The 25,096-nt window shown below is 39.5% G+C and overlaps 3 protein-coding genes across 6 annotated transcripts in view; 2 read left to right on the forward strand and 1 right to left on the reverse strand.

Annotated features, from left to right (window-relative positions):
• LOC137137920 (Fc receptor-like protein 5) overlaps positions 1-25,096 on the reverse strand; it is a 46,979-nt gene that overhangs the window by 1,521 nt on the left and 20,362 nt on the right. For 2 of the 3 annotated variants that reach the window (XM_067524747.1, XM_067524745.1), the window contains exons 5-6: positions 604-678; positions 461-529 (exon numbers count right to left, since the gene is read on the reverse strand). In XM_067524747.1, coding sequence (XP_067380848.1) covers positions 461-529; positions 604-678 — 144 coding nt within the window. Of the gene's footprint in view, positions 1-460; positions 530-603; positions 679-752; positions 999-1,077; positions 1,338-1,457; positions 1,494-2,121; positions 2,196-25,096 lie in introns of those variants that run through there. The other variant, XM_067524748.1, reaches the window with a different exon arrangement.
• On the forward strand, positions 12,018-15,290 carry LOC137137917 (coxsackievirus and adenovirus receptor homolog). Its single transcript, XM_067524742.1, has 4 exons — positions 12,018-12,263; positions 13,507-13,836; positions 14,011-14,322; positions 14,565-15,290. The coding sequence occupies exons 1-4, from the start codon at positions 12,170-12,172 to the stop codon at positions 14,783-14,785; spliced, it is 957 nt and encodes a 318-aa protein (XP_067380843.1). The 5' UTR covers positions 12,018-12,169; the 3' UTR covers positions 14,786-15,290.
• On the forward strand, positions 18,860-21,869 carry LOC137137926 (myelin-oligodendrocyte glycoprotein-like). 2 transcript variants are annotated; one of them, XR_010915854.1, is made up of 4 exons: positions 18,860-19,571; positions 19,822-20,151; positions 20,327-20,668; positions 20,915-21,869. XR_010915854.1 is itself a non-coding variant. In XM_067524757.1 (4 exons), exons 1-4 carry the CDS (start codon positions 19,692-19,694, stop codon positions 21,106-21,108), a joined length of 882 nt encoding a protein of 293 aa, XP_067380858.1. In that variant the 5' UTR covers positions 19,677-19,691; the 3' UTR covers positions 21,109-21,869. The 2 variants fall into 2 exon arrangements, 1 of the variants encoding a protein (XP_067380858.1); XM_067524757.1 differs by lacking the exon at positions 18,860-19,571 and adding an exon at positions 19,677-19,707.

The following is a 25,096-nucleotide window of genomic DNA, read 5'->3' on the forward strand; positions in this document are numbered from 1 at the left end:
GTTTTTGTTCTCCATTAAGTTGTGGGCCCACAATAACCTGCATAATTGAGAGTTTGAACATAATTACATTTTCTTAATAGATATATGTATTTTAGAGGTTCACGGGCAGGTAGTACACGATTGAGATATTAGTATCTCAATAGTAATGTTGAAATTGTTGAGTATTTGATTCATTTGAGTTATTACAGATTGACACTTTTAAAAACAGCTGAACCTGAAACAGTATTTACTTGATTTTGGTTAATAAATATCTTGTTTATGGGTTACATGCATTTTCTCTTGTGTTTACTGTTTATCCATGGGAATCTATTTCAAAAATGTAGTTCTGAAGGGCATCAGAAACATAGCCATAGATTCATCTAGTAACTTCTCTTAGTTGTAGTCACCAGCTAATGAGGTAATCAGAGTGACTGCTACATGTCGACGAAATAAGTGTTGAAATCAATGTGAAGCTCCTGACCTGTGACCGAGTCCTTGCTGGAAGAAGATTCTCCACGACCATCGATGGTGGATGTGGTCAGAGTTTTACCTGTAGGGAGAATCAACCTGTTCAGGTGAACATGTGGATAAAATAAGTGTTGAAATCAAAGTGAAGCTTCTGACCTGTGACGTAGATCCAGCTGGGTGGAGACTCTCCGTGACCATTGGTTGTGGTTGGAGATGTGGTTGTAGGTTTTTCTGTAGCGAGAATCCAATTGTTCAGGTAAACATGTGGAAAAAATAAGTGTTGAAATCAAAGTGAAGCTCCTGACCTGTGACGTAGATCCAGCTGGATGGAGACTCTCCATGACTGCTGATGTGACACTTGTAGAGGCCTTCATCAGACTTGGTAACATGGTGGATGGTCATGTGACCTGTAGGCTCAGTCCTGATGAGGGAGCCATCTTTATAGAAATCAGCTGGGAGCTTGGAGGGAGGCCTCTTTGTTTGACAGTGCAGAGAGACATCATGTCCCTCCATCACAGGGAGGACAGGACTCTGCAGGATCACTGCTCCACCTCAACACAGAGACAAACTACAGCATTTCATCCATTTCCACACAGCTTCATCAAAACTAACTCCACAGTCTGATCTTACCAGTGACAGTGATGGTGATGCTGTTACTGGTTGATCCCTCTCTGGACTCACACCAGTAAACTCCACTGTCCAAGGGGACTGTCAGACCAATATTACAGGACAAATGGCCTGATTTCCCCCATTGAGCTCCACACACACTCCTAGTTTCTGTGGTCGTGTTCCTCCGTTCCATTCAGCAGAGCTGTCGTCCTCCTCACAGCTCAGAGCGAAAGACCTCCACTGAAAAAACTGTGAACTACTGGGACTCACGGTCAGAGAGCCTAGAAAAATAATGGGGGGGTGAAGGTCATTCTTAAACTTCAGTGTGAGGGATCAGTGAATAGCTGGTCAAACATAGATACTAACTGTTTCCCAGACTGTGATACAGGAAGTTTACCAACCTTGGTTTGTGGTGCTGCAGAGCAGTGAGGTCAAAACTAAAAATGAAAGTCAGGTTGGTCAAGCTTTTAAATACAAGAGGACACCTCCATCAGAAACCAAGGACAAGCATCACACAGTGTATCCTAACTGTAACTATTCCGTCTCTCTAACCCCACTAACATGATAAAACTGAAAGATTAATCTCATACATAACATATTCCAGCTCAAACATGCAACAAAGATGTAAAGTGCCTTCTACATTGTTTGGGGCAAGTTCCATCTATATTCATTTGCCTCTTTACTCCACATTTTGACATTAGTAATGTTTGTAATAAAAATATTCACATTAAAGTGATAACATTTTACCATACAGAAATTAATAAATCCAGTTGTTATATCAATAGTTTCATTGTTTTACATTAAAGGAGCTTTGTCCCAACACAATTATGAGCTAACAATAGCTGCAATCCATGGTGATATGCTTTGTCTCAAACATTAAGGCACCCGGACACGGGCTAAATGTCATTTCTACATAGTAAAACATAGTATGTATGTGATTCTAAAATGACAGAAATGATAAAAATAAAGTTACAATAGAAGAAGGGAGGCTGTTAACTGCACACCTGAGTAAAGATCCAGAATATATACTGCACATAATACACAAACAGAAATTAGATAACTTACAGAGCAGCCACAGCACAGATGTTTCCTCCATCTTGGTGATGTTTGATCTGAAACGCTCAGTCAATTCAAGTAAAGCCCCCTTCAGCCCCCAGGCTGTCAATGCTGCTTCCTGTCTTCACGCTTTGTATGTGTCTGCTTACAGAAAAAGTATTTACACAACACAAGAATATCCAGATGTGACACACTCTGAAAGTCAATAACTGGTTCATACCTGTAAAATGGTTTTAATGCATCACATTTTAATGTAGACAATCAGTCACAAGCTGTGTCTGTGTGTTGATGTTTAGCACAGTTGAAGTCAGTAGGTATTTTCTACCTGGCAGTGTGACATGTTCTCTCCTTTAACTGCTGAAATGTGGTCAGGTATAGATGTGCTGCATGTTTTCACTCAGCTGGGCAATATGGAGGTTTTACAGGCCTCATTAAAGTATAACGTCTGTAGGTGGCGCTTAGGACAACAACACGCAACATTTGAAATGTGCAGTGACAGAAAACACTGCTTTCTGACTTTTATGTGTGTGTGTGTGTGTGTGTGTGTGTGTGTGTGTGTGTGTGTGTGTGTGGGTGTGGGTGGGTGGGTGTGTGTGTGGGTGGGTGGTAGCACAGTGACAGCAGCAGGGGGAGAGAAAGGAAACACACATGCAGTCTAACACACGCAAACAGTGACAACATGATACAATCCTACTCCGTTACTACAGTAACCACCCTGGTCTATTGTGGGAGGGTCCTGTCCTGTGTCACGTGCGCTTTTTGACGCCTGGTGGATTTGTGCGTGTGTCTATCTCTTCCTGTTCTTGGTCTCTCTAGGGCTTTATGGTGTTTTGCTGAGGAATGTGGTCGAGAATTATTTGTAGCTAACAGTTAGTGAAGATTAGATTATTTTCTCTTTGACACGTGGACTGAGCGCCACGTTATTAAATATTAATTAGCCGGTAGCCACGCCCACTGTTTACCTGGCTGTGATCTATTGCCGCCAGCAGACGTGTCATCCTAGAACATTCTAGAAGTCGTCCGTGTTTCTATGTGACAGACCGGGTGTGTGGAACAACACTTTTTGCTTCACGAGCTCAGAGGAAACTTCTTGTCATGTTTGTCGTGGTCTTCATAGTTTCCGTGGCTGCGGCTGCGGCGGCTCCCACTGCCGGTAAGTCGTTTCTTTATCCCCGCTACAACACCAGCTAGTAAGGGGCTTCACGAACCCGTCACCACGGACAGGATCAGTTGATCGCGTCCTGTCAATAATTAGTGTCCATGAGTTTGATGTCAGACGAGCGACTTTCGACGAGCCACAGAGCTCGTTTTCGCACAGCTTCCCTTCAGCGGTCCTCTCCCTCCTCCCACCCTGATCCGACCCTCCATATCGGAGCCTCGGGGTCCACCAGCCCCTGGCTGAATCGCACAACTCGCGCTGTCAGACGCTTGAGCCAAAACGAACAAGCTGCAGGTTCAGGTTCCCCCGCCGATGCGGTTCCACCTCCGTGTTTTTGAAAGAGGTTCTCGCTCCTTCTGTTGGCCTCTGGCGTCTCCCCAGGAAACCGTGAACATGCTAAAGTGCATTCACTGATTGAAAAGCCAGGCCTGGTTGACCAGTTTTAGGCCCATTTCCAAATTTCCCAATTCTCAAAAAATCTGGAGAAAATTGTATATGTCCAATTCAAGGGTTCTCTAGAGGAACACAGCATTCTTGAGGTTTTCCAGTCCGTCTTTAAATCTCTTCACAGCGCTGAATGGACACTGCTGAGGGTTTTTAATGACAGATGCTGGAGACTCTGTGGTGCTGCTGGATCTGCTGCTGCCTTTGACACAGTAGATCACAGCATTTCCGTTTCTCCATTACAGCAGTTATCTGTGGCTCTGCTCTGGAGTGGTTGGCAGAGAGAACATTCGAAAACATCTTCGAAAGCACAATTGAACACAATTTGAACCTGTAGTTCGGGGGTGTTTCCTGTCCACCCCAAGCACTGAAACATCTAATTATGTATCAGTCTCTCTCTCGCTAACAACTTTCTTTTCTGTTCTTCAGATGGAGGAAACATCATGAAAATACCCAGTGGGGAGGGACCGGGGACTGCTGATAGAGACATATTTCTTTCCACAGTACAGACAATATTTTTACTGGGTATTCTCATCATTCGTGGGATTATTTATCCCAAGGCTTTAATATTCATAAGTGTTTTAATACTCACAGCTGTTTTAGTTGTATTCATTGTTTGTGTCTTTGTATATTTGATACAAAAAAGAAAAAGACAAAGAAAAGGAAGATTTAATCTGTCTGATCCTGCAAGTACAGATGAAAATGAGTTATTTAAATTGCAAACCTTTTTGCATTACTTGCCTGAAATCGAATAATACACTAAATTTACAGGACTGACACTTTAACCTTAACAATGTTTTACTGTGGAAACTCTGCCATAGATGATATTGTCCATTTGACAATCAACCCTATGACAGTGTGTCTCTGATACACCATCAGATGTAGTAGTCAGCTGTGCATCACCATGAGCCAAAATCCTGTTAATAAATGAAGTGTTTCTGGTCAAATTAAAGTGTGTGTACGTTTAACTTCTACGGCGTGATCCTACAAGAAGGATCTAAAGTCTTCATCCACCTCTGCTAAAAACTGAGCCCTGTGGTGGTGGTTTCTCATGTTCTGTGACCTTTATATTGAGACATAGTCACTGGTAAAAACAGACAATGGGGACACATTTTTGGACCGTCTCTCCCAGAAACATTTCTGATGCTACACTTGGTTGGTTGTATGAAAAAATGAGGGGAAAAGGACAACAAAGACACTTGCCTCAGACCTTTAGCACAGACACCTCCTGTTGCTCGGTCCTCATTAAAAGCAGAGACAAACAAATGGAGAGAAGGTCAAAGGAGACACGGGACAGTTTCATTTTGCTGTGTTTTAAACATATTGGTGACCAACCAAGAGTCTCATCTGTTTCCCCTGCACACACATGCGCACACACACACACACACACACACACACACACACACACACGCGTAAACGCAAATAGAACTGGACATCATTTACAAAAAGTTAGGTTCCTACATTTTTGAACAATAATGTGTTTTGGGCATTTGGCCACCGTGAATTTGAAATGAAAGACTCAAATGCGAGTGAAGTCAAGACTTTCAGCTTTAATTCAAAGGGTTTGATGTGTGACATTAACCATTCAGGAGTCACAGACATTTAAACACGAACCCCACAGAACCACAGTTTTGTCGAACTGCTTGAATTAAAGCTGAAAGTCTTGACTTTGCTCATATGTTCAATGATTCATTTCATATTCAAGCTGGTGCATTACACAGACCAAATCCCAAAAAACTCATCCTTGTTCCAATATTTATGAACCTGAATGCTGTATTGTTGCTTCCTTGGTAACTGTCCTTCCCCTATAGGAGTTGGGCATAAAAGTGACTTATGACAACATAATGTCTCCCAAACTGTTTAGAACGGTCTGACGGTCTAATGCAAGGCAAAACACTGCAAGACAATTTTCATTTTAGAGCACTTTTATAACCAGCAAATAATCCAACATGTTTCACAGGAGCACACGGGCATAAAAACAATGGCATCGTGTAGAGCATTAAAAACCTTAATGACAAGTATAAGAATAAGGAAAGAAAAACCAAATGAGCTGAGGTAGAACGGATAAAAGCCGAAAAACATGCACAGTTTAAAAGAAATAACATGCAGCTATAACCAGCTGTAGGTAGATCAGTAAAATAAAGTTACAGCAGTCAGTACTTTCTTAGGCCTTAATCCTTCTGGCAGTTTATTCCAGCACGTTAACAAAGACACATGAAACCACTGCATCAAATTGCAAATGTAGAGAATTAGTTTTTTCTGCACTGTTCAAAGGGGAGCGGACAGTGTGGGTTTAGGTACCTGAATGTAGCTTCAAGTATGTGATCTACTGTTGTCTTAGATTTGATCCTACTCTGAATTTCTAATCTTTCTGTTACTGAAGCCTCCTCATGTATAAGTAGTGCACACAGGAGACTCCCCCGTAAAATATGAGTCCTTAGAACAAGCGTCTCGAACTCCAGGCCTTGAATCCTGCAGCTCTGCTTGTTTTCCAAATATTCCTACACAACTCTTATCTTCCAGCTTCTGATTGATTAAACACACCTGATCCAGGTGATCAGTGTGAGTTATCCAGGAATAGTTGGAAAGCAAGCAGGGCTGTGGCCCCTTAAGGTCCCGGAGTTCAAACCCTGTCTTAGGTTGTTTTTGGCCAGTTATGACAACTATTGAATATGGTTTCGTGAGCTCTAGTGGTTGTAGTAATTATGATATGAGTGATGGAAAAATATCTACTGTATCAAGCTGTTTTCAATCCCATTGTGTCAAATCCTGATTTTGTCAGGCCAGATCCAGTGTTTTCAGTTGAACCACACAATTAAAACTTATGAATATGCATCTGTAATCCTTATTAGTTAGAGATCTGATTATAATAAATGATTTTACATATAGAACACAAGTAAACGCCTTTGCAAATTATTGGCCTAATAAATTTGTTTGGTTTGACTGATCTGGGCCCCGTAAAAATGGAGAATGCAGTTTCTTCTGCAGTAGTTTGTCAGACTATATAAACATATTTAAACCTGCAGATAATATAAAAAGATAAAACATGACCTGTTAATCATTGTGGCTTTTAAAAAACATCCTGCCTCAGGAACAAATGTAGCCACGAGATACAACGTCTAAATAGACAGAAATTAATAATAATAATAACAATTGTAATTATTATTATTATTAATTTCCAGCTCCCACCATTTCACAGTGAAACTGAAAGTGTTGCTTAAGTCCTCATTCATTTACAGCCAATGTTTCTATATCATCTTTTAAATCTGTATTTGTGTTTGCAGAAAAATCTAATGTAATCTACTGTAAATAGATTGAATGCACTGAAATGTGTGTTAACCTGTTCAAGTCTCCTGCTCACGGTTCAAAACCCAAAAGACCTACAGAAGCACTAAGCTGCTCATGAATCCACCATGCAGAGACACAGATACAGCTGTTTAAAATGCCTTTGTTTCATATTTCATGTTAGATTGTTTTCACTGACAGAGATTTAACCCCCGATGTGCCAAGAAACGAGCAGTAAAGCTTAATGAACCCAGTGGATGAAACAATGTTTGGCATTAACAACACAAAGGGAGGTGAATTCCAAAGGCTCACAGCACTAACACACCTTATCAGCACACTCTCCTCTGGCACACTCACTGAGCGACTTTACTTTCTTTTATCGACTTTGTGAACCTAAATTCTTATCTGTCATAATTCTGACTGCGGCTACGAACATCAAGTGTTTCTTTACCACAACGGAAAGTGAAGCAGAACAATGAACGAATGTCTGTAAAGCTGCGGAAATCTGCACAATCAGCTGATAATTCTCAGTAGATTAAACTGCACCACAGCAACACCCTGATAATGTCTTCATGCTGTCATTTCAAAGACTGTTACTACTGAGTGTGACCACATTAAAACAATGTAGCTGATGCAGTGAACCAATCAAACTTCTCAAAGACTGCAGTCCATTTAACTTCCTGCGAGTTCAGAGTTGGCAATGTCACAGTGCAGGAGTGGAGCCTTTTGTACAGACTGTAACTGTAGCAGTTCACATCAGAAGGAAACATCTGGATCCATCTCCTCTCCACACTGCGACTGCTGGCGAACAACCTGAAGCTCCCGTCGTTTGTGATGTAGTGATGACGTGCTGCCACCTGCTGACACCTGCTGAAACCATGACTGATCACATCATCATGTACCTCTTGAAGGCCACATTTGTTCCCATACACTTTCCACTTGAGTAATAATAGTACATTTTCAAATCTACTGAAAAACACTGTGTTCTGACATTGTAACTGAATAAAAGGTACATACTGTATATTTATCATAAACTACTTGATTTTCTGCAGTTATGCTTTAAAATTCTCACCATAGAAGTTGGTGCGTCTGATACTGATGATTTTATCATGGATCAGTCCGCAGTTCCTCCTCAATTCAGAATATAAACCTAAGGCACAGTTCCTCTGCTTTGATTATTCACCGTTACTAAAAAAATCTGTGGACAATATTAGACACGTGACAAAAATAAGGAGAAAAATAACTTCTCCTGTCGTGATTTGTCCCACTGATGGACGTTTCTGTCATCATTATGGAGGGTGGGGTTACTGTGTCAAATGTACCACCTAAATAAGTCGGTGATATTATTCATATGTTCAGTTAGAGTTTGTACTTGTGTGAGAAACATTAAAGATTTAATTTAGTGTGATCAGGTTTTTTCATTAAAAACAGACTATTTGAGGTCACAAAGTATAAAAAAAAATCAGATTTAAAAAAGAAATATAATGCCTGCTACATATCACCACACCTTGTTCATGAGCCTTTCTGCCTTGTTCATATGTGGCATAAGATATTTTTAAATATGTAGCTATAACCAGATTCAACAACTGTTGCTGAAACCCTTTCATCCCAGCATGAACCACCAGGTGGTGTTAATATGTGGCTAATCTCTGTATTATTTGTTTTAACATTATCCTCATTAGATGCAGTTATTACACACTTCAGCTTTAACAAATGTTTTTACATTGGCATTTTGCGCAGTTTAGTTGTGATGGTCTCACAGGAGTTTGTGGGCAATTAAAAATATCTGTGTGGTAAAGTTCAGATATCAGCTGTAATTGATCATGTGTTGAACAAAAGGGTAGAATGAAAGCATGTTCTATTACGACATTTGTCCATAAAATTGTATAATTTGATCGGTTTGTTGACAATTTGTCTTGAAGATTTCTTAAAATAATGATTTATTAAGGATTCAAGTATTAACATATTTAAGGAAGACATTGTTATTTTTGTGTCAAATCATTTTCGTTATAATAATTGTGCCATAGTTTAAAGTAAATTAATCATGTGAGTGCGAAAGAAAGGCAATAGGGAACTGTAGAAATTATTGAGTTTGGCACAAACTGGTTGACAGTATATTCTGATAAGAAAAGAAAAATTGATTAGTGGATTCACTGTCATTAATTGAGAGAAGCTCACTTAAAGATGGAAAAGTGAACCGTTTTTCTCTGGTGCCAATAAATCTTCAAAAAGCTGCTCAGATCGACTCATCTGTAAAGCTGTGAGGCTGGAACGTTCTGTGATTAGTGGAATACGTGTCAAAATGTTCTGTGACAAGAACAAGCGCCTACAAAGAACAGGATGTGCAGTATACGTCTTTGTCTTCCGATGAGGCAATTAGGGGGTCTCACTTTCATCTTTCAAATTTGGACAACAGTGACAATGTCTTGTCTCTGGGATCCTTCAGAGCAAGCAGTAAAAACCAGCTCATTAATTTTTCTGTTACATGTCAGTGTATCAATTCAGCTACATGATCATTTTGAGACTCTTGTGATGGACCAGTCAAAGGGACGGGGCCAATTTTTATCGCCTTTGGACAAGCGAGCAGTTAATATAATACCTTATGCTTCACACAGATGGATTGTGTTTATACCAGATTTCAGCACCCAGTGCCGACTCTAGGCTGCTGCTCCTGACACAGTTGATCAGACACCACTGTCCACTTTTTGACAGTTCCTCTCTGATTGTCTGTTGTGGGTAAAGAAATTTGGATCTCATGGATCATTTGGATCTGATGAGACTTTGTAGCAAACAGCTGCTATGAGTGATGGGATCAAAGTGCAGTAGATAATGTCTGACAGGAGTTTGAAGAGGAAATGGATTCATCACCTACCTGACACCTCACATCTCATTCTCTTCTCACAGGTGGTGGAGGACACCGTCCTGGACATGTTTGATTGATAGTGGGTCTGTCAGTCATCAGTGTGCTTGTTGTTATTGTTGCTTGTTTTATGATCTATAGAAATTCCAAAAGATAGATGATAGATGAGCTCCAAGATTTAAATCCTAAACCTTAAGTAAAACTGAAGAAGGAGGAGGAGGAGGAGGGGGAACCCTCAGTGGAGACAGGAGTGGATGTCTCAGAGCAGTATCCAGTGTGTCCTTCTGTCTCCTGTTGGTATTGTTGGTAAATCCTGCTCTAAAAAGCTCAAGCTCATCACAAGGATGATCAGTAGAAACAGGATCCACCAGAGCTCAATTTAGAGAGTCATTGCAAAGGAGGTGAATACTTATATAGATATTTTTGTTTTTTTATTTTCCATAAATTTTCAAACAAACTTCTTTCTCATTGTCATTATGGGGTAATATTTGTAGAATTTTGAGAAAACTAATGAATTTGACCAATCCACTGATTTGATCATGTTCTTGTTTTGTTGCTGCTGTCTGTTACATTTTTTCTATTACCTGTTATATTTTGTTACACAAGAATGAAAAAACTAAATTTAAAAATGCAAACAATGATAAATTTATCTGCGATTGTTGCTCTTTGGTTGGATTGTTGTTCTCTCTACACTCATGCTTTATTTTATTATATTATTTTAACCTTTTTTAATTCTTTCAGTACTTTAAATTTAAGGATTTGTCAACACTGGTGCATTAACAGGATTGTGGGTTTTCTCTGGCATATTTATACTAAAGAATGTAGAATAAACACAACACAGTCACAGTTTATTGTCCCCTATATTGTAGTTTTTTTTAAATACCTCCCAGTGCTTTAGTCTTTATTTATGTTGTATATAAAAGCTTTAAATTGAGCCCTTTCCATAAATGTTTAAAAGCTTTTTGTTATATAGGATGTAGCTCAGTTGATGAAGCAGTTCTCCACAGACCAACACGGTCAGTGGTTTGATTCCTGGTCCCTTTCGGCTATGTGTCAAAGTGTGGGCAAGACACTGAACCCTAAGTTGCTTCCGGTGGGTCAGGGGAGCACGCAGCATGGCAGCCACCCCCACTGGTGACTGGGTGAATGAAAAACAACATGTAAAGTTCTTTTGGAGAAAAGCGCTATATAAGTAGAGCATTTATCTAATATAAATATATATTTAGTTTATATCAGATCCTTCCATCTTATCAGCTTCATCACACTTTACCACAATCTCAGAAGAGAAATCACTCAGATACAGTTTTCAAGTCATAGTCAGAACCACAGTGGTCCCACAGGAAATAACATGAGCAGAGAAACAGACCGAAACTAAACGGGCATATCTGATTAAGCGCTTCCTCCAATTTTGGAACCAGAGCTTTGACACTGATCCATGTGAATATGATGATGTGCTGCCACCTGCTGGATGATTCAGGTAACAGCTCCACAGGCTAGAACGGTGGTTGCGGTTTTTGTGTTTATTCTTTCTGCACTGAGGAGACACACAGCCAAACCAGACAGCTTAATAAAACCCACAGAACCACACGAGAAAAACATCGGTTAGCGTTCTCGCCTCATGTCAAGACGTTTGTGGACATGAACATGCCGTCCAGCATCCAGCTGTGGCCTTTATGTGCGGAGGTGGCATGTTTTCCAAATCCCTGCATGGACTTCTCAGAGTACTCTATCTCGTTTTTGGTAACTTCGCTGCCTTCACAGCCCATCCTCAAAACATCTGCACAGATGTTTCAGCTCTGACACATTAATAATGAAACCCTTTCGTATTGTATTATGTTTCTTTTTTGTCCTTGTGTAGTTTGAATATGGACATAGTGATGCATTACAGCATGTTGATTTAAGGTCATATTCAAATAAAGTGGAATATTATTAGATGATCATTTTGATCACTCATGGGTGAAGTTCTCTAATGTTGGTAGCTGGGAGAGGTGGAGCTTTCTGTAGCCTAGTAACAGGGACATATTCCAAATAAATACCATAATAATCCATGTTTTAATAATCTCTTTCTAAAAACTGAGTTTACTGAAGTGCAAGTACCTGTCAGTTGTACTTGCAGTGCATGTACGTCAACACATTTTATTTTGAAAGGATCGGACATGTTGACTTTCTCTTTCCTCCTCTACGGACTGAAGAGTTGTCGCCTTTTTGGGGGCTTAACTTTTCGCAACAGTAAAATGAAAAGATCAAGTTAAACCAAAGTCCAACTAGTTTTATCTTTGTCGTTTCCACTAGGAGATGACTTTTCCACCATGGTAGGAGCCAGATTAAGAAGAGGATTGCTTGCTTCATGGACCGTATGTTTTTGTGTCCTCATATGTTTCCCAAACTGGTCTGTCTCCGAAGGTAAGACGGTAAACTCAGTGGACAATCTGCTGTAGGTCCAAACATTTACTAAAAACTTTAACTGCGGTAAAACAGCCGTCGTGTCCGAGATCGCTGCTGCGCCTCTTTCCGGACTTACGGTACGGAGACTACAAGCGGTCAAAATGGATAAAGAATCGGGGATTAAGACGTAACTTCGATTTTTTTTTAATAAATAAACTTTCATCAATTATGTGAAATATTGAAATGTGTTGCATTTGTGTGTTTGCAACGATCCCTGCGTCTTAACGCATCCGTTAGCCCGCTGCTTGTACCGTTCTGTCCTGAAAAAGGCGCACTACAAAAGTTCAACGCGCGCATCCGTTTTCCAGAAGGGCGTAAATGGAGCTGGCGGAAAACAGAAACAGGAACCAAGTTAACTGTGGATCAGCAACACACAGCAGGTTTATTGACAGGGGTCAACTTCATGTTACTGTAGCACAGAGTACTTTTCTATTTTTAAATACTTTTCTTTAAGCAAACAGTTTTTCCTCCTCGGCTGTTAGTTTAATGTTCTTATTTTTACAGTTTACAGGACAGAGTGAATTTGACATTCAGTGATCCCATTTGAAGACACATTTTTACCATGAAGTAGCATGAAGCAGCTTTACGACTGATAATAGAGGGTTTTCACTTCTGTGCAGTGAATGCAAATCTCTGTAGACAGAACAAAACTCAGCACAACACACCAAAGAGTAAAAATACTGCATACAGGGTCACTTTGTGTACTGCTCATATGTCAAACAAGTCTTTAAATAAACCCATGGAAGGGGGGCACTATGTCTGAGCCTGATTTAGTCAAGAGATTCCTGTTTCACTAATGATTTGTTTTTACAAAAACCACTGGTCGGTCACACTGTGGATCTTTTGGTAGTAGTTTTAGGACAAGAGCAAAAACATTCACATTTAACATCCGATGATTAAACCTGATTTTGGTTCAAATGACAGAGTCTGGTTCACACAGCTGAACTAGGAATGTGTTTAAACTTCATCCATAACTCTGGGTTCAGGTCTGAGCTTCATTTTTTTACAGATTGGATGTGTGAAAATGACTCATCTGCATGTGAATGTTTTTATTCACATATAAAGTCAAATTTATCTGTTATATTAGATCATGTGTTTCACAAGGAAAATACTTTGAAATGTTAAATGTTTGAAATAACATTTAACTTAAGATCTTCATTACTGACTTTTCCTTCGTTCTGTTTTAATTCTGACCCATAAGTGAAAACAGTCCATACTGGAGATGCCGTCCTTCTACTGTGTCAGTGTCACAGAGGTGCTGACATCGTACTTGTAAAGTGGATCAGACCTGACCTGGAATCAGAGGGCTCTGTCTTCTTCTTCAGCGATAATCAAACATATGAAAACTACCAGCATCCATCGTTTTGTGGTCGAGTGGAGCTGACAGATTCGCAGATAAAGGACGGAGACGTTTCTGTTTTTCTGGATAACATCAACATCAAAGACACTGGAACATACGAGTGTTATGTTGGACTAAAAGGAAACAGTCCTCAGCTCATCAACAGCTTCCACCTGAAGGTTAAAGACTCAGGTGAGTTTGAAGTGCAGCTGCTTCCACATCACTGTTAGTCAGGATTTTTCCACATCATGTCACAAACTGCACTGATACAAGTTGTGACTTTACAGCTGTGAGAATTTGACCTCATCAACTGTTTTACTGATGTTTACTTTGTGTTTTGATCTGGATTTTATGGTTTTTGTTCAGACCACCAACAGATCACAGTGAAGAGTGGAGATGATGTTACTCTTCAGTGTCTGGATCACAGAGGTGGAGACATCGAAAAGTTAGAGTGGATGAGACTGGATCCTGAAGAAAACATCTTTTTCTGCATAAATGGAATGTGTGAACAGAACAGTCAAGTGGAACTGAGAGATCCACAGATGAAGGACGGAGACGTTTCTGTGATTCTGAAGAACGTCAACATCAGTAATTCAGGAATATATGAGTGTTATGTTACAAACAACGGAAGCAAGTCTGATGTCATCTCCAGCATCCACCTGACAGTCACTGATTTAGGTGAGTGTGTGTGTGTGTGTGCGTGGATCAGAGGGGAAGCTGCTTCTTGGTTGTTGATGTGAGAGTGAACCATCACAGATCAGATGTTTGTGTTTTCTAAAGATGTTGCTGATGAGACTTTGTAGCAAACAGCTGCTATGAGTGATGGGATCAAAGTGCAGTAGATAATGTCTGACAGGAGTTTGAAGAGGAAATGGATTCATCACCTACCTCACACCTCACATCTCATTCTCTTCTTACAGGTGGTGGAGGTGGAGGCATATGGATTGGAGAAGACAAAGATGAACGACTTAGACTGGTGGTTGCTCTGTCGGTTATTACAGTGATTCTTTTTGTTGTTGTTGTTTATGTTGTTGTTGATATTATGATGTATAAAAAATCCAAAGAAAAGATCCAAAGAAGAAAAAAGCAGAATCAACCACCACCTGCTGATAAAACAGCTGACCCTGAGCGCCAAGTTTAGACTACTAAACCTGAAGAGAAACTGAAGGAGGAGGATAAACCCCCAGTGGCGAAAAAAAGTGGAAAATGTCAGAGATCATTAAAGTCCTGAAAGTTTGTCTCCTGCTTCTTTTCCACAAACCACATGTTACCAAGTGTGGAACAGGAATCAGACACATCACGTCTGCTGTTTCGTGAACCACTACAGTTTGGTCTTGAACGAGTCAAATCCTCATGAAGCTGTGGACATTTCATGGAGCCTCATCAGTTACAGGGATTTTGGTGAAACTCCTGTTCACAGTCTAAAGGTTCATATATCTGCTGCCTATAATCAAAAAGTCCCTTTGGATCCACATTTAGTCCAGATTCGAACTCTGTACAATCCCCAATATGATCAGAAATAGATAATGTGAATGTTCTGTGTTTTATGTACTGAAAGATTTATTATATAGAGTCTTATAGTAAATTTGTATTTGGGGTAATGAACATTTTATTTCCTTACTACATTAAAACTGTTTTTTGTTGTATTTAGTGTTACTCACTAAATGCATGAGCCATTTCTCTTTTCTCACTTGAAGTCTTTTACCTTGAAATGACCAGCTGAATAAATGAAATGCTGCAGCTGATTAAATTAAACTTTAAAGAAACAAAAGCAGCAGCCTGTTTAAGATGTAAAACGCTTAAGAGACTCAGTGGTTTGAAGAAGACACAGTTCAGTGTATATATCTATACATCTCATATTCTGACCTAATGTCTCATGGTTTCATGGGGATCACTATATCATCTATATCATCTTATTTTATAAGTAATTTCAGGATATTTGACCTTTTGTTCCTACGTCTCCATTTATCTGACCTCATGCTGAAAGTCTCAGTTTAAATCCTTCTTTGTACATGTTGGTGGTTTGTTTTCTCTGCAGCAGTTGGTATAAAAGAGCTCATTACGTTTGTCATTATTACACAGACAAATCGTCAGTCAACCAACTGTAAAAGCAGTTTACTTCTCGGTAGGTGTCTGAGGCCTTTTTTGATCCACACTGATCACTTTTTGGTCAGAAGCCTCACTGCTTTGTCATCTGCAGTGTTTATTTTTTTCTAAAATGCAGTGAAAACTTTAATGTGGAATTTGTGAATTTTGTTAAACCTTCAGTTGTTTGACAAAAGAAAATATTTTCACACACCAACTTAGTTGTACTATAGAAATAAAAGCAAATTTAGATTTTGATTCTTTTAACAGAAAAGTTGGTTCCCATTTCCCACTGGGTTACATTAATTATTGGGGATGAACTCTCTCTAAATCAGTAGATTGAAGAGAAATAAACCAGGGATGAGGCAGCGTCACAAAGACCCAGTGACAAATCCTTTACCCACAATGCTCTTCTCCTGATTATCACAGGGTTAATGTGGGGACCTGAGAGACACAGAGAGAGACAGAGAAAGACACAGAGAGAGACCACTGCAGGAGCTGCAAGGATGGAAATAAATCAACTGCATGTATCAGGTGTGATGGTCATTTGTGTTTCTCCGATCAAATCTCTGCTTAGAGTTTCACATATACAGTAAAACTAAATGAGGATGACACTGACCAAATAAGAACAGAGACCTCAAACGTCAAAATTCGTTAGAATATTCAAGCAAAGTTCTCTTTCTCTCTCTATCCAGAAGCCTAAGCACCTGGGGCCCTTGAGCAAGACACTCAGCTTATAATAATAATTTAATGCAATACAATGCAGGGGCTCTGCCATGAATTCTAATTTTACAGGGTTATAATTTCTCATTTTTTAGGTTGAAAATGTCAGAAAGGTAATAATTCTACTGTTTACTAAAGAGGTGGTTCTAATGTTTTGTCCACTTCGTTCATTTTAAATAGGATCCGAGAGCCACGGGTGACTATTGAAATTCCTATCGTTTTTTTGGAACCTTTTATTTTGAAGGGATCTGACGGGTGTGGACATTTCCCGGACAGACTGAAAACTCCTCGCCTTATTTGGGACGTAACTTCACCAAGCGGCAAAATGACAAGATCACGTTAAACTAAGGTCTAACTAGTTTTTCTCTTTGTTGTTTCCACTAAGAAATGATTTTTCCAGCATGGTAGGAGCCAGAAGAAGTAAAGGATGTCTTCTTCTGAATGGACTTTCTGTGTGTGTCTCCTCACATGTCTCCTCAACGCGTCTGTCTCTGAAGGTAAGCTGGGTCAGTGGACAATCTGCTGTAGGTCCAAACATTTCCTGAAAACTTGTTCTGCGTTAAAACAAGCGTCGTTTCATAGAACGCGGCGGAACCAGGCACCGCGGAACTTTTTCCACTTTTTCCGGACTTACGGGGCGGAGACTAGGAGCTGTCAAAATCTATTAAGATTCAGGAATTCAGAGATAATTTCGTCATATTTTAATGTTTTTTTATTTATTTATCATATTAGATATGAAAAGCTGTTGCATTGCACGGTTCCCAACAACCCCTGAGCCTTTACTTTGGCGCCGCGTTCTTTCTCGGAAGAGACGCAGTTCATGGAGCTGATGGGAAACAGTGAGGAACCACGTTAACTGCGTCTCGGTGACGCACAGCTCGCGGTGTGTTTGGACCTAATGTTACTGTAGCACAGAGAAATCCTCTTTTGTGGACATTTTAAATAGAGTGGTCACATATTCCTAATCTAGGCCCCTGATGAAGATGTTCGTGTGACTATTTAGCCATTTGTGTCATTTGGAGCTAGTTGAATCAGGGTAAAGCAGTAGATGGTCACACTGTATCTTATTGCCAACAAATCCTGTCACTCAAAAAAAAACAACAAAAAAAAAAACAAATCAGCACACACCTCTGTGTTGGAGTTGTTGCTTTTACCAAATAAAGAAGTAATAATTTGAATCTGACAGCAGTGAATAAACCTACAGAACCACGCGGTTGCTCCTGACTTTCTACTTATGTGTGCGCACCAAGAGCCACAGACATGCAAAAGGCTATTTCAAGTTCAGGACACAGTTCTGGCCCAGCAAGTACAATATTGGATCGACTTTGACATTTCAGAAGGAATTTGACACCGGACATTAGAGCATTACAGCAGTAGGCAAATGTGGAATATGCTTTTCTTAAAAACAGATCAATAACGAGCGCCGACGAATTCGCTTTTTAAGAGACTGATTAAGCAAAGCTGCAAGTTTTAGACAAATCCTATCAAAGGAATTCTACTACTTTAAAAGTTCAATATTATCACAGATGACCCCTGAAAACATATTGTTTTTTTTTTTAATTCTGGGGGTGTTTGCTCGAGCTGCGTGTGCACGTGTCTGCAGGCAGGTAACCGTAAAATACACACTAGGTGTTAGTGAGTCTGAGTTCTGTGCTTAGGAACTACTGTCCCTAAAACCAGGCCAAGGCACTACGCTGCAAATATTGCTTTAAAAAAGAATTTTATTTTTCTATTTTACACATTTCATAATTTACCACATTCATTAAACCAGGTGCAGGTAGGTTGGTGGTCCCTCCGTCCACAGCCTTAATTAAAACCTACTTGACATATTAGCAGTACTCAGTGAGCCGGTACCTGTCACTGACTTTGGCCTGGAAACCGACTTCTGCGTTCACAGCTGAAGCGAAAACCACCCGAGTAATTGTCTATTTTTAGACATAAACTGCATGAACTGTAAAATGTGGCTTCAGACGCGATGATTGAATGTGGTTTCAGAGGTTTTATCAGCGGTTTATTAGTGTTTTCTTCTTGAAATCACAGAGCTGTTATTGTCACTATGCGATGTTCCAACATGTTTTTTTTTTTTTTTTTTTTTTTTGTCCTTCCGGCTTATCCCGTGAGTTCAGGGTCGCCACAGTAAAACACATTATTTTACTAATGTCAGCGGATACTTATGCTTTAAATTAAGTCAATTTTTGTTTGTGTGTTTGTACTTTTACTTAAGTACAGTCTTTAGTGCTTCATCCACCACTGATTACTTGGACAGTAAATCCTACTAGAAATCAGTGGGTTTTCTGGTTGAACTGCGCCTTGAAAGCAGAAGTGAGACATCCGGAAAACAGGGCTACAGATAAAGACGGACAAAGCTCTAAATACTTTGACCAATAGGTAAAGAAACTGGTTGATGGGTTTCCTTCCTTATTCTTCTATATTTTCTCTGAAGTATTTGGACTGGAGTTTCTGTTGGTCTGTAGTTTTCTCAGAGATCTTCATCAAACTTTCTAACTTTCTACTTTGGTTTCTCTCTTCTCTAAACTCACTTTTACACCAAACACACTACTTACAACAACAAATCAGTCTTTGTGATTTGCATATAATATGATTTTAGTCATTTGTTTCTCCAACATTGAGTTTTATAATTGTAAAGATTTTGTCTCAGTTCGTTTCATTCTTGAATCTCCAAGAAAATTCTCCATTGATTCTGTGTTAAAGCTTTAACCTGCAAACACTATTCATCCACTTTGGGAAGTTTCCACCTTTTCTTTATGTGTAACACTGAATCATGGTCAGTGAAATCAGGTTTCACTTTCAGTTCCAAAGAAAAAAGTCAGAGGATGGAGAGTTTGTAGAAAACAGCTGGTTGAGGGATCAGAGTGCAGAAGATGTTGGTTACAGAAAACCTAGTTTTAACATTGTGATTTTGTTTTCTAGTATTTTCACACCTTATATTTATATTTGCAGCAAAGCATCAGGTCTCAGATGTCAGTCCTTCCTCTGGTTTTAGTACATTTAACATCAGAACTACAGGATTAAACCTCATTTTGGTTCAAATGACAGAGTCTGGTTCACACAGCTGAACTACGAATGTGTTTAAACTACATCCATAACTCTGGGTTCAGGTCTGAGCTTCATGTTTTTACAGATTTGATGTGAATGTTTTTATTCACATTTACAGTCATATTTCTTTTTTAAACTGTATCTGTTGTTTTAGATCATCAATTTCACATGGAAAGAGTTTGATGAATTTAATTCAATGTAATTAATGTAATTTAATTAAACAATCAAATAATTAGATTTTACTTTTAAACTGTGATGCTGACTTTTTCATTCCCTTTTTTCATTCTTATTGATTTGATTCTGACTTACAAGTGAAAACAGTCCAATCTGGAGAAGACGTCCTTCTTCTATGCCAGGATCACAGAGGTGCCGACATCGTACTTGTAAAGTGGATAAGACCTGACCTGGAAACAGAACTTTATGTCTTCTTCTTTAGAACTCATCGTGCGTATAAAAATTACCAGCATCCATCTTTTCATGGTCGAGTGACGCTGAGAGATCCACAGAGCAAAGACGGAGACGCATCTTTGATTCTGAAGAACATCACCATCAATGACACTGGAACATATGACTGTTATGTTGGACTAAAAGGAAACAGTCCTCAGCTCATCAACAGCTTCCACCTGAAGGTTAAAGACTCAGGTGAGTTTGAAGTGCAGCTGCTTCCACATCACTGTTGGTCAGGATTTTTCCACATCATGTCAACAAACTGCACTGATCCAAGTTGTGACTTTAGAGCTGTGAGAATTTGACCTTATCAACTGTTTTACTGATGTTTACTTTGTGTTTTGATCTGGATTTTATGGTTTTTGTTCAGACCAACAACAGATCACAGTGAAGACTGGAGATGATGTTACTCTTCAGTGTCTGGATCACAGAGGTGGAGACATCGAAAAGTTAGAGTGGATGAAACAGGACCTGAAAAAAAACATCTCCATTTACAAACATGAGAAGATGCATAAAGACGAAAAACAAAATCCATCTTTTAATAACCGAGTGGAGCTGAGAGATCCACAGATGAAGGACGGAGATGTTTCTGTGATTCTGAGGAACATCAACATCAATGACACTGGAACATATGAGTGTTATGTTAGAAACAGCAACACACAACCACAACCTCAGCTCATCAGCAACATCACAATGACAGTAATCGACTCAGGTGAGAGTGTGTGTGTGTGTGTGTGTGTGGATCAGAGGTGAAGCTGCTTCCTGGTTGTTGATGTGAGAGTGAACCATCACAGATCAGATGTTGGTGTTTTCTAAAGATGTTGCTGATGAGACTTTGTAGCAAACAGCTGCTATGAGTGATGGGATCAAAGTGCAGTAGATAATGTCTGACAGGAGTTTGAAGAGGAAATGGATTCATCACCTACCTGACACCTCACATCTCATTCTCTTCTTACAGGTGGTGATGGAGGAGACAAGGACAGACATGTTGGACTGATAGTGGGTCTGTCAGTCATGTGTGTGCTACTTCTTGTTGTTGGTGTTTCTTTTATGATCTATAGAATATGCAAAAAACACAAAATGCGGAAACGACGACCTCCTATTCATGAAGCAGCTGATCGTGACCTCCACGTTTTAAATCCTGAACCTTAAGAGAAACTGAAGGAGGAGGATAAACCCCCAGTGGAGACATGAGTGAGTGTCTCAGAGCAGTATCCACTGTGTCCTTCTGTCTCCTGTAGGTATTGTGACCAGCAGCAGCTGGAAAATGTCAGAGATCATTACATTTACATTTACATTTACATTTAGTCATTTAGCAGACGCTTTTATCCAAAGCGACTTACAAGTGAGGTACAAGGCAGCAAAAATCTGAGTCAAGGAGAAAACATCAAAGCAAAGTCCTATCAGAAAAGTGTTCACAGTTCACGAGATACAAGTGCAAGAGAGCAAAAAGGTTGTTTTTTTTTTTGTTTGTTTTTTTTTAATATTAAAGTCCTGAAAGTTTGTCTCCTGCTTCTTTTCCACAAACCACATGTTACCAATCGTGGAACAGGAATCAGACACATCAAGGCTGCTGTTTCATGAACCACTACAGTTTGGTCTTGAACGAGTCAAATCCTCATGAAGCTGTGGACATTTCATGGAGCCTCATCAGTTACAGGGATTTTGGTGAAACTCCTGTTCACCGTCTAAAGGTTCATATATCTGCTGCCTATAATCAAAAAGTCCCTTTGGATCCACATTTAGTCCAGATTTGAACTCTGTACAATCCCCAATATGATCAGAAATAGATAATGTGAATGTTCTGTGTTTTATGTACTGAAAGATTTATTATATAGAGTTTTATAGTAAATTTGTATTTGGGGTAATGAACATTTTATTTCCTTACTACATTAAAACTGTTTTTTGTTGTATTTAGTGTTACTCACTAAATGCATGAGCCATTTCTCTTTTCTCACTTGAAGTCTTTTACCTTGAAATGACCAGCTGAATAAATGAAACGCTGCGGCTGATTAAATTAAGCTTTAAAGAAACAAAAGCAGCAGACTGTTTAAGATGTGAAACGCTTAAGAGACTCTGTGGTTTGAAGATGCTCATGTTGTGTGTTACATTCTGTAATATATTCCTCAGTTACAAGAATATTAACCATGATAAAGTGTTGAATTCATTGTAGCAGCTACCTATGTTCTAGGGTCAGAGGTGAGATTAGACATTTTGTTGTGTATGAGGTTATGTGATGATCCCCCAACACCTGATCATATTATTGTAACTTTTGAATGTCTGTATAAGGTCTCCAGCTGTGAACGTGATGAACCACATCAAGAACAATTCCCACCAAATAAAATGCTGCTGACACTGACTGGAACAGGGTGGAACCAGCAGGAAAAGAAACATGAAGGAAACACTGGATCTACTCTGCAGGTTTGAACTGAGCTCAGCAGCACAGTGACACCTGGTGGATTCAACGTGGGACAACAAGTCCATGAAGAGAGAGACTTGTTATTAAATGTGGAATTATTTAGTTCAGAGATGCTTTAAATTATTTAATGAACATGTTGTGGAATTGTTACATTAAAATAATGAATAAATTATATTTTTCAAATATAAAAAGCCTCCATGTTGCTAAGGTGCAGTGTGACTGACTGTGTTTACATGCACTTAGGAAACCTGGTTACAAGAAACCTGCGTACACATGCAGCAGAAAAGAAACCTTATTTTTCCTCCAACCGGGCTTTTTTTTTTTTAAGCCTGGTGCATAGATTTCAACTGTATTGTGACATGACAGCTTTTTGACCTTTGTGTGTGTTTTTCCACATATATTGCATGTTTTTGGATATGGGAGGAAACCAACACCCTTAAAAAAAAAAACTGGTTCAAACCCAGAAGCGTCTTACTGTGAGGTGACAGAACCACTGCACCACTACGGACAACATGAAGTATCACAGTGAAGCAGCAGGTGTAAGCACAGAGCAGCTCGGCAGGCGATGCCACACTAAGCTCCGCCAAACCTCCGTCCTCAACAGGACACACAGCAGTAGGACATGAGACAGCCTGAAAACTCAATGGAGCTGCAAAATGTAATGATGACGTTTACATGTCACTTTGAGAATCAGTTAGCAGTACAGCATCTGTGTTTCTGCAGAAAGATTCAGATTAATTATGTTTTTGTCTGAAATGAATAAAAAAAGTCTTCATTCCTGTTTCTTGGCTGCAGTAGACACTAATGTTCATGTGTGATTGTTGCTATTAGCTGTTCTACGGTTTTAAACAAGCCACGAGCAAACACAAAAACAAAACACGAGCAAACACTGTCACCACTGTTGCTATAGATCAGAAGAATCTGGATCTGTCCATCATCTTCTGTTTGTTTACATAACGATAATTAAAATATCATGAGACATTAATGTCCATACAGTTGTGTAATGTGTTGGTTACATGTGAAAAACACACACGAACAGAGACACTGATTCACTGACTTTTTACTGCTCTGCATGTTTTTTGTTTAAAAGATGGAAATGTTCCATCATCTTAAATGAGACAATTTGCTGCTTTTCTAGTTCACTGATTTCAGTAAACTTTATCTGGGCTCTTCATGTTAAGACATAGGGCGGCACGGTGGTGGAATGGTTAACTTGCTGCCTCATAGCTAGAACGTTGTGGGTTCGTGTACCCGGCCGATCATGGCCTTCCTGTGTGGAGTGTGCATCTTCCCCCTGTGCTTGTGTGGGTTTCTGTGCTAAATTGTTCAAATTTGTTGGAAACAACACAGAGTGATGTAAACTTCACTTTCTCTGCAGCCACACTAACGCTAAAAAAAATGAAAAACACATTTGGCCACTAACTTATATTTGAGCAGTTGTGTGATATAGAAAATCATTTCTCCTGACTACACAGTAGACAATCCTGTCCAGGGTGTATATCAGTGATCAAGAAGAGTCTTCAAGAGGAGTTTAGATTGTGGATTTTTAAACACTGTCTGAAAAAAGCTCTGTTTGGACGGATTCAAGACGCTTTTCATGTTACGATTCCTTTGTTGACTTGGTCCCTGTTTTCTCCCCAGTTCCGCTTTGTGTAACTCACCCTGCATGTCCTGTTCATGTGTCTCTCTCCTTGAATAAAAGGCAGCTTCTTTTTGAGAATCAGCCGCTAACCACGACCCTGGTGTCTCCCACAGACTTGTGAACCATAGCTTATCCACCAAGGTATAATGTGTACTGTAGTGCTTTCTGTAGTGGCCTCTGCAGCTTTGGGTTTATTTGGCTGCTGCCTGTGGCCACATCTTCGAAGGGGAAGATTTCAGCTTTCATTTCTGCCAGCAGACACAATTAAACAATGTAATGACCAATTCAGCCAGTTCAGCCACCTTTGGACAGAATGGTTTCCGGCCGTGAGGCTAAGAATCATCAGTGTTGGGTTGCAGGTTTTTTCTTCCCACCTCTGCTGTGAAACAGCAAAGAGCAAGAGCAACATAGGTATGAAGAGTGTGAATCAGAAACAGGAAACTATATACACAGTAACATTAACCACAGAAGACCACACTGATGAGAAACCTCAACAGAATTGTTTACTGGAATCAACAAAAAGTAGCTTTGCATGTATTTCCACATACAAAATTATTGAAGTTATAAATATATATTTTTATGACATAAATCATGTTGTGTATTTAATCTCATAACTCACTTAGCATTAGAAAAGAATAGTTCAAAGTTATTAACAAATTACAGATTTTTTTTTTAATGCATTTTAGAAAAAGTCCAAACTTTTTAAAATATGAGTTGAGTTCCCAGAAAGATAAAAATAATGGACCCACTTCAGAGTTTAGAAGCTCAGTCCGTTTCCATACAAGAGTTTTCTGGTTTTCTGTAGAAACACTCTGTCAGGAACAACAAAACCACAACAACCATCTGACTAACGTGTGTGTCCTCCCTTATGTAACAGCTCACCGATGCTCAGTCGTGACTTGTGTCATCAAAGTTCAGGGTGAGTGCTGCCTTCGCCATGGAGACAGGTAGGTCATTTCCTGTCAGAGGAGGCAATGTCAAATCTTACACGCAGCGTTAAGTGAGAAGCATCATAATCTGTTATAAACCACACTACAGACCTACAGAACCAATAATGGAGAATATTGTGCAATAGTTTA

Source organism: Channa argus, chromosome 12, assembly GCF_033026475.1.
Source record: "Channa argus isolate prfri chromosome 12, Channa argus male v1.0, whole genome shotgun sequence".
NCBI lineage: Eukaryota > Metazoa > Chordata > Actinopteri > Anabantiformes > Channidae > Channa > Channa argus.